Source organism: Salvelinus alpinus, chromosome 22 (genome assembly GCF_045679555.1).
Source record: "Salvelinus alpinus chromosome 22, SLU_Salpinus.1, whole genome shotgun sequence".
Lineage (NCBI taxonomy): Eukaryota > Metazoa > Chordata > Actinopteri > Salmoniformes > Salmonidae > Salvelinus > Salvelinus alpinus.
In genome coordinates this window covers 34530980-34541218 of record NC_092107.1, presented here as the reverse complement: position 1 = coordinate 34541218, position 10239 = coordinate 34530980, and the positions used below count along the sequence as shown (strand labels likewise).

The 10239-nt window shown below is 45.7% G+C and overlaps 1 protein-coding gene across 1 annotated transcript in view; it reads right to left on the bottom strand.

Moving 5' to 3' along the window:
* Positions 1-249: 249 nt before the first annotated feature.
* LOC139549457 (roundabout homolog 1-like) overlaps positions 250-10239 on the bottom strand; it is a gene marked incomplete in the record, with an annotated part of 182916 nt that continues 172926 nt past the window's right edge. Inside the window, 3 exon segments of the mRNA XM_071359983.1 lie at positions 250-1507; positions 1647-1855; positions 2030-2305. Of these exon segments, the coding sequence (XP_071216084.1) occupies positions 1493-1507; positions 1647-1855; positions 2030-2305 (500 nt within the window).

Sequence of the window (10239 nt, the reverse complement as noted above, 5' to 3'; positions counted from 1 at the left end):
AACAGCTAAATGAACAGCACAAAAGTTGCCAGTCAATATGATTTGGTCCGTAGCGCAGCTAAGAGCCTTTGTGTTAGGAGTAGCAGACCCAGGCGTCACACACACTTCAAATATCAACCAAAAGGCCTGAGCTCTGATCTTCAAATGTAGCGAGGAGAGCTTCAGCGAGAGAGAGGCCCCAGGGGACACCCTAGGGGACATGCAGTCCCCCCATGTCCTTCTGATATCAGAAAAAAAAGGAGGGAGCGCTAACAGTTTGAACATTTTTTATTCATAAAGTTTTTTAGCTTTTTGCTTTACGAAACAAATGTTTGCAGATGTCCTACGAATAAACAACAGAACCCTCTCTCCTCAGAGAAGTATCCACCGACCAACCCCTTCTCTGGAAAAGAGACTCTCCTTGTCCAATCACAGCCTCTCCAGATTCACAAGGTTTCGCCCATTTTCTGTATGTTACATTCTTTTAAGTGCATTAGTAGACAATGTCACCGTTTGAATTAATGTGCAATGGCTGGAACTACGGTCAATTCAAAAAGACATTTACATTGCTGCTATGAACCACAATAACTGTCTGTGTTGAAGGTTCTCACATGAGCTAGCATCAGAATCTGAAATGAGCCAATCATGACACAGGAAGTCTCCTTTCAATCCACGCCCATCATAAACAGCTTATCACCTTTACCAACATCATCATCATCATCATCATCATCATCTTCGTCATCATCAGGATTAACAAGACTCTTTTGTCATACCTGTATTCCTCCAGTAAGACAAAAAGGTTAATAGATAAAATGGCTTAAAATAAAGTTTAGTGATTGTGCTTTTAAAACCAAAGTAAAACAAATAACAAACATTGACAATGACACAAAAAAATAACAGTGCATTAGAAAAAGAAAAAGAACAATCCCAAAGTGGCACTTTCTGGGACGGCTAAATACTATAGCAATTTACAACATGGATGGAAAACTATAAAATAATTATATTTACTGGCATAATAAAATAATAATTCGCAAAATAAAACAAAGAACACAAAGAAAACGAAGTACCACGACGGACGCTATACAAAAGGACATTATGTGTACAGGTATATTTACAAGACAGTCCACCCCTCTGCTTGTAGCTCATCTCATTACAGTAACACCTGGCTGTACGGGCAGGGCTTCCCACAGTGCCGAGGCAAGCCAAGTCCATCGTGTCAATACTTGGAGTCCACTGTTACTCCCTATTGCCTTGGAATAAAACATTACATACTACTGGGTATTTTGCTTGGCATTTTTTTTTCTTGTTTAAAATGGACATAGAAAACGATAAATTAGAAAAACAATTGGTATTTTTTCCCAATGTATTGAAACACAATTGATGTACAGTATTTGTCAGCAAACATGATGGTGAGATACTGAGATATTTAAAATGGGCAGAGGAACGATCACAGCTTTCCTCTTCTTGGAAACTTAATTCTGGACAGTACTTCCTGTTCATCCCGTCTAGTACTTCAGCTCTCCACCATCTGGGGAAAGACACAACAAAACGGACATTTCAGCAAGCATACAAATATATACACAGCATGTAATCTAAGCCATTGTTCAGTAACCTACATATACTAAATCTGCAGTAACACTGAGTTAGCCAGTCGGCAAATGTTGTACCTCTAAGTCATCGTCTCCTGGCTGGAAGGCCCCCATGGTGTTGAGGCCCATGTCGTTAGGGTTCCTGCGGGCCCCTGCCCCACCCTCTCCTCTCCGCCGCCCCCCTGAGCCCCGGGAGGACATAGAGATGGAGGATCTGGGGTCCCTGTCTCGGGGACTGTGGACCGTGGGGAAGGAGGGGCGGCTGTAGGGCAGGATGTCCTCTGGTCCTGGGACAAAAGAGGAGAGAGGACACACTGAGAACTCATGTCCTTCAACACAATACATACAGCTATTCACAATCTAAAGTTGCACTGTCAGACTGGCATGTCTACAGAGCAGGAAGAACAATATACTGCTAGGTTAAATATCATTAGTTCCATGTCCCTAGGTGTTCTCTGTACCTGGGTGTTGGCGTGCCTTGGTGCTGCCCCCCTCCTGTTTGTTCCCTTTCCCTGCACGAGGGTTTTTCTGTCTGTCCTGGGTCTCCCGGCGCTCTGAGGAGCTGGTACGGGGGTCCGATCCCTCCTGTGGCCGGTACCCTCCTCCTGAGCCCCCTCTCCTGTCCCTGCCCTCGCCTGCCTTGGGGGACATCACCCCCCGGGTCTCCAGGGCTGTCTTGGAGGGGTGTGTGGGGGACTTGAGCCCCGCTGGAGGGGGGATGGGAGGGGGGGGCAGATCTGGAAGATAAACACGGGAAGAGGAGGACATTAGTTACTCAGTTCAAAACTCATGTTAGGGTGTGAGATGTAAGAGACATGAGTCAACATGCTCTGGAATAGAGCCTAGCCATTAGAGCCTAGCCATTAGAGTCTAGCCATTAGAGATTAGCCATTAGAGCCTAGCCTTAGAGCCTAGCCTTAGAGCCTAGCCATTCGAGCTTAGCCATTAGAGCCTAGCCTTAGAGCCTAGCCATTAGAGCCTAGCCATTAGAGCTTAGCCATTAGAGCCTAGCCTTAGAGTCTAGCCATTAGAGCAGGGGTGTCAAACTCAAATACCCAGTGGGTCAAAATGTAAAACCTGAACAAAGTCGCGGGCCAACATTGAACAAATTAACCTTTTAATATGGACCCAAACAAGTTTTGCTTTAACATTGAATATGGAACAAGCATCGCTTATTACCATACAATATATAATTTAATAGTGGAGACATGCAAAATCGAATTTCAAATGAAAAAACACATCAATGGCATTCATTTATTAAATAAATAAAATGTAAATAAAAATCGTATGCCTCTTTTCTATTTGCAGCCTTCTGATTTAAATACCAAAATAAACTTTTTTAAACTTTTTCCACTGGCTAATAATTTTACAAATAAAATGATAATAAATCAATCAACCATTCAAGCCCATGCCTTGTAGCAAGAAAAAGTGCACAAAGAAAACGTTAATTATTGCACACTGATCTAATCTTTTTCACGAACTCTCCCTCATTAAAGGGCCGGGCTGATTTTGCGATCTCTGCTGCCACTATATAACTAGCCTTTACAGCAGCCTCACTTTGTGATGTGGCTTTTTTGAACATATTCTGTTGTGAAACCAAACTTCTTTTCATCTCCTCTACTTTCTGGCTCCTTTGAGTCATGTCCAGGTCCTTGTATTTGTCATGGTGTTTCGTTTCATAGCGTCGTTGTACTCCTTACTTACAGCCACGTTGACTCCACAAACAAGACAAACAGGTTTGTCTTTTACATATGTAAACAGACATTCTGCCTCCCACTTGTCCAGAAAGCTCCTGTTTTCTGCCTTTCTTTTCGCCATTTTTGGGAAGGGATAGCGCGCTGACAGTTGTAGCGTCTATGTTGCTATGACTAGAGAGGGCGTTTCTGGGTCCTGTCCTGATTGGCGCGCGAAAACAACAGCAGAGCATTATGGGATTCGTAGTATTAGCGGTGAATGCGCTGTATAATACCGGCGGGCCAGCTCTAGTAGTAATTTGGTATTGTCTCGCGGGCCAAATATAATTACCCCGCGGGCCAAATTTGGCCCGCGGGCCAGAGTTTGACACCCATGCATTAGAGCCTAGCCATTAGAGCCGTTAGAGCCATAAGAGCCATTAGAGACTAGTCATTAGAGCTACCAGCTAACATACTGTACATTACCTATCACTCAGTTGTCTTGCACCTGCAAGGTGAGACCAAACAAAGATGTACTATGTTCACACAACCTGACCAAGTGGAAGTACTCTGGAATTTACTGTGTTTACACAACCTGGCTGAGCGGAAGCACTCTGGATTTCCCTTTACCATGTACACACAACCTGGCCAAGTAGAAGTACTCTGGACTGTACTGTAGTACACACAGCCTGGCCAAGTAGAAGTGGAATGACTCTGGACTATAGTGTGTACACACAGCCTGGCCAAGTAGAAGTGGAAGGACTCTGGACTATAGTGTGTACACACAGCCTGGCCAAGTAGAAGGACTCTGGACTGTACTGTGTACACACAGCCTGGCCAAGTGGAAGGACTCTGGACTATAGTGTGTACACACAGCCTGGCCAAGTGGAAGGACTCTGGACTATAGTGTGTACACACAGCCTGGCCAAGTAGAACGACTCTGGACTGTACTGTGTACACACAGCCTGGCCAAGTAGAAGGACTCTGGACTCAGACGACAGAGAGGGGAGATAGTGGGGAGATAAGGTGGAATAGCAGGAAGAGAGGGATAAATGGAATATGGAGGAAGGGAGAGAGGAGTGAAGGGAAAGTGGTGAGAGAGAGGAGAGGAAGGGGAGATAGAGGAGAAGCAGAGGTGGGAGATAAAGAAGACAGAGGAGAGAGAGAGATGGAGGAGAGAGATGCAGCAGAAATAGAGAGATGGAGGAGAAGGATAGATGGAGGAGAGAGAGAGGGAGGAGAGAGAGAGATGGAGGAGAGATGGAGGAGAACGATATGGAGGAGAGAGAGAGCTGGAGGAGAGCGAGTGGGAGGAGAAAGAGAGATGGCCGGAGAAAGAGAGAGATGGAGGAGAAGGATAGATGGAGGAGAGCGTGACGGTCAGCAGCTGGCTCTCTGACCCGCTCCACTTCCCATGTCGATGAATCAATGATGTCTGTCCTTGAGCCATTATTCATATGAGCCTGACTGGTGGGCTGCCTGAGTGCTCAAACCTCTAGACACACACACAGACACACACAGACACACACAGACACACCCGTCCAAGCAAAACACGCTGCCTGAGAAAAGCCTTGTCTGCTCTGCTTTCGATCGATGGCTTTTCATCTTTTAATCAGCCTCCCAGTTGAGTGATGGGTCAGCTCTGTCGGCCGGCACGGCCCATAATCCACACAGGATAACAAAGTTAATAAACATAGCAATCAGCCATTCCCGCCGCTCACTTCCAGCATCCCAACGCCGCTCACACCCACCATCCCATTGCTGCTCACACCCAATACTGTTCACACCCAGCATCCCAATGTTGCTCATACCCAGCATCCCGATGCCGATTACACTCAGCATCCCAATGCCGCTCACACCCACCATCCCATTGCTGATCACACCCAATACTGTTCACAGTCAGCATCCCAATGTTGCTCATACCCAGCATCCCAATGCCGATTACACCCAGCATCCCAATGTCGCTCACACCCAGCATCCCGATGCTGCTCACACCCACCATCCCATTGCTGCTCACACCTACCATCCCAATGCCGATCACACTCAGCATCCCGATGCCGATTACACCCAACATCCCGATGCCGATTACACCCAGCATCCCTATGCCGATTACCCCCAGTATCCCGATGCCAATTACACCCAGCATCCCGATGCCGCTCACACCCTGCATCCCGGTGCCGATTACACCCAGCATCCCGATGCCGATTACACCCAGCATCCCGGTGCCGATTACACCCAGCATCCCGATGCCGATTACACCCAGCATTCCTATGCCGCTCACACCCAGCATTCCAATGCCGATTACACCCAGCATCCCGATGCCGATTACACCCAGCATCCCGATGCCGCTCACACCCAGCATCCCGATGCCGATTACACCCAACATACCTATGCCGCTCACACCCAGCATTCCAATGCCGATTACACCCAGCATCCCGATGCCGATTACACCCAGCATCCCGATGCCGCTCACACCCAGCATTCCAATGCCGATTAACCCAGCATCCCGATGCCAATTACACCCAGCATCCCGGTGCCGATTACACCCAGCATCCCGATGCCGATTACACCCAGCATCCCGATGCCGATTACACCCAGCATCCCGATACCGATTACACCCCGCATCCCGATGCCGATTACACCCAGCATCCCGATGCCGATTACACCCAGCATCCCGATGCCGCTCACACCCAGCATTCCAATGTCCATCATGTTTTCCACCGCTGTTCCACTGTGTAAGCTGTGAGCTGAATCACACACTGTAGGAAATTTATACACACTCGGGGTCTAAAGGTGTTGCCATTGCATTTTTACTATGGAGCTTTGGTTGAATCAGGAAGGTCTAATACACACATCTCCAAACGAGCTTCAACGCCATACAACTCTCCTTCCGTGGCCTCCAACTGCTCTTCAACGCTAGTAAAACTAAACGCACACTCTTCAACCGATCGCTGCCCGCACCCGCCCACCTGACTAGCATCACTACTCTGGACGTGTATATATATGTGGACAACTACAAATACCTAGGTGTCTGGCTAGACTGTAAACTCTCCTTCTAGACTCATATTAATCATCTCCAATCCAAAATTAAATCTAGACTTGGCTTCCTATTTTGCAACAAAGCCTCCTTCACTCATGCTGCCAAACATACCCTCGTAAAACTGACTATCCTGCCGATCCAAATCCAACACCTCCTTTGGCCACCGTTCCTTCCAGTTCTCTGCTGCCAATGACTGGAACGAATTGTAAAAATCACTGAAGTTGGAGACTTATATCTCCCTCACTAACTTCAAGCGTCAGCTGTCAGAGCAGCTTACCGATCACTGCAGCTATACACAGCACATCTGTAAATAGCCCATCCAACCAACTACCTACCTCCTCCCCATATTTGTTTTTTGTTTGATTTTTTTTATGTTCTTTTGCACACCAGTATTTCTACTTGCACATCCTCATCTGCACATCAATCACTCCAGTGTCAATGCTAAATTGAAATTACTTCGCCACTATTGGCCTATTTATTGCCTTACCTCCTTACTTAATTTGCACACACTGTATATAGATTTTCCTATTGTGTTTGTTTATCCCATGTGTAACTCTGTGTTGTTGTTTGTGTTGCACTGCTTTGCTTTATTCGCCAGGTCGCAGATGTAAATGAGAACTTGTTCTCAACTAGCTTACCTGGTTAAATAAAGTTGAAATAAAAATAAAAATAAACACAAATAAACACACCTCCTGAATACACATTGGGTCAGTCGATATCATACGGCAGAAAGTGTCTGCAGTTTCTTTTATGTCTCCCTGCCTCCTACCTCTGTCAGGATCCGATCAATGCCACTATCTGTGAAATATAGCCCACTACAGGAGGAGGAGGAGAGGACAGCCAGGCAGATTTATGGACACATGGAGGTGAGGACAAAAACCTCTTTTAAGACTTAAAAAACTCTCAGCTCAGAGTAGGTTATAGGATGACATTAAGACACTGCTCACACAAACTCTGAGGCAGGAGTAAAATCAACTCATAAAAGTTTATCTCAGCTGGTAATCATGATCGAAGTACCGCAAAGGAAAGATAGTGATGACGCCCAATGACCAAGTTGCAAATGATGGGGAATAACAAATCCCAATGAGGCATGGGCAGCTGTGAACACTATAGCACGCGTGAGACCACCACAGAGAACGTGACAGTACATCAAATGTTGCAATGGTCAAAAAGTTGGATAAAATCTTCCCCTGACACGATCACTTTGCCTAATTCTTGATTAATATGTTGGCATGTATAACCTTTTTTAACCAATGTGATAGGTTAAGGCTAGCTAGGAGAGAACTGATCCGGCTACACTGAGTTGTGAAGTGTGAGGTGCCCTTGAGGCCAACAAGGGCAGGGGAGTTTCACAGCCTCCCCCAACAAAATGCCTTTGAAGCCCCCTCCATCTCTGCAGAGGTCATTACAATACAGTACCCCTGGATTCATCTCTATTTTGAACTGATATGCAGCCAGGACACTTCAATTGTAAATGATCTCAATAAGAAACAATATTGTTGCTTTGATCACATTAGAAGATATCCTCCTCGCAATCTCCAAAATACAACAGCCACATTACAATTTTGTTTGGATGTTGTAGAGGACCATTCACCGAAACTGAAGCGATATAGCTAGCTAACGACCTCCTTTTCCACATGGAAAAAAATGGTGGACAGAGACTTGCTAGCTACGTTAGCTAGCTAGCTGGGATTTTCTACAAGGAATTTGCCTCCCAAAAAAAGCTTCTCTCAAGTGGGTGTGACACCTACTCCCGTTGCCTGCTGCACTGCTGCTTGGATTCCACCTGGTGATCTGCTATCCGCCTGCCCTGGTCCTGTCTCCCCTTGTCTGGTACAGGTACCCTCACCACACTCCTCCTTCTCTCCAAGCTTTAGCTCGTCTCCAGCACACACGCACTGTTGGGGCCAGTGACTCTGAGCTTACATTGGCTATCCCCAAGTTGTTTCATTTGTTGTGCTTTATGCTATTTGCTTCATGACTCCAGCGTGCTCTGTTGACTATGAACTTGCTTGTTTAACCGACCATGGGACAGACTATGTTTGTTCCCACACTCTGGATTCTGACTCTCTATTGGTTACACGGACTCTTGGATCCCTATCCTATTCTAACCACCTCTCGCCGGCTTTTATTCATGATACCTGATGAAATTGCTGTACAATAAGATTTTGTTGCCAATTGACGCACATTCAAATGTCCTAAAAATCAACACTGCAGAGCTCTCCCTGTCCTCTGCCGTGCCCTGATTGTATTACTTTAGATTATATCTGGAAATGTGCATGTACACCCTGGCCAATCTACAGTAGCTAGCCCCAATTCTGACTTGTGCTCTGATATCTGCTTCACTGATTTCTGCTCTTGTAAAAGCCTGGGTTCTCTGCACTTATTACCTAAAATGTATCAATTTAAAGTGTGGGTTCACAGCTCCAATCCAGATGTGTTGGTCATTGCTGAAATGTGGTTAGGAAAGAGTGTTTTGAACACTGATGTTAACCTTTCTGGTTATAAACTTTTTCGGCAAGACAGCTCTTCCAAAGGTTGTGGAGTGGCAATCTTTACCAAGGATCACCTTCAGTGTTCGGTTGTCTCCACCAAGTCTGTCCCCAAACAATTTGATTAGCTGGTTTTAAGCATTCAACTTTCAAATAGCTCTTTGCTGACTATTGCTGGGTGTTATCGTCCTCCATCAGCACCGGCCTGTACCCTAAATGCCCTAAGCTCTCTCCTGGCCCCTTACACTGTCTGAATTTGTCCTGCTAGGTGATCTAAACTGGGACATGCTTAAACCACCTGACCAAGTCCTAAAGCAATGGGACTCCCTAAATCTTTCTCAGATTTTTACCAATCCCACAAGGTATGACTCCAAACCCCCAGCAAAAGGTACTCTCCTCAATGTTATCTTCACAAATAATCCTGATAGATATCAGTCTGGTGTTTTCTGTAACGACCTTAGTGATCACTGTTCTACAGCCTGTGTTCGTAATGGCTGCTCATTGCAATGATCTGTCCTGATTTGTCATAGACGCTTGCGCAAAAACCTTAATGAGCAAGTCTTTCTTCATTACCTGGCCTCTGTAAATTGATATAGAATCAGCGTGATCCCCTCTGTCAAAGACGCTTCAACCTTCTTCTTGATATTTTCAGTGGTGTTGTTAACAAACACGCCCCCATAAAGAAAGGTTTAATTAAAAACAGGTTCAGCCCCTGGTTCGACCGTGATCTGGCAGAGTTACTCCAACTCAAGAATTGCATTTGGTGATAGGCTCAGCACATGCAAACTCAGGCTGACTGGCTCTCATTCAGGCAAATGAGAAATAAGCGCACTCAGGCTATCCGGAAGGCCAAAGTTATTGAGCAGTTCTCTCTCTGTGGGTCTAACCCCAAGAAGTTCTGTAAAATGGTTAACTTCTCTAGGGTAGGGGGCAGCATTCGGAATTTTGGATGAAAAGTGTGCACAAATTAAACTGCCTGCTACTCAGGCCCAGATGATAGGATATGCATAGAATTGGTAGATGTGGATAGAAAACACTCTAAAGTTTCCAAAACTGTTAAAATAATGTCTGTGAGTATAACAGAACTGATTTGGCAGGCAAAAACCTGAGACAAATCCAGTCATCCAAACTTCTGAATATTGCCCCCTATCCCTAAAAAGTTTTAAAGAGGGACTCAACAATGGCTCAGTTGGTAAGAGAATACACCACCAAGTTTGTAGATTTAATTCCCACATTGGACGCCTATACTGATTAAGATTAAGATTTTAGCAAAGACGGAATGGAAAGGGTTAACCGATGCTTCTGGGTATTCATGGCTGTCCTGTCCTGTCCTGGGTGGATTACTGCTCTCGCTTTGACCTCCAATGCAATGGACAGCAGGGGGACACAGCTAGCAGGGGGGGCAATCATCATACTACTATGGAAATAAATACATGAAGATACATCAACCTCCCCTGTCATCTCTC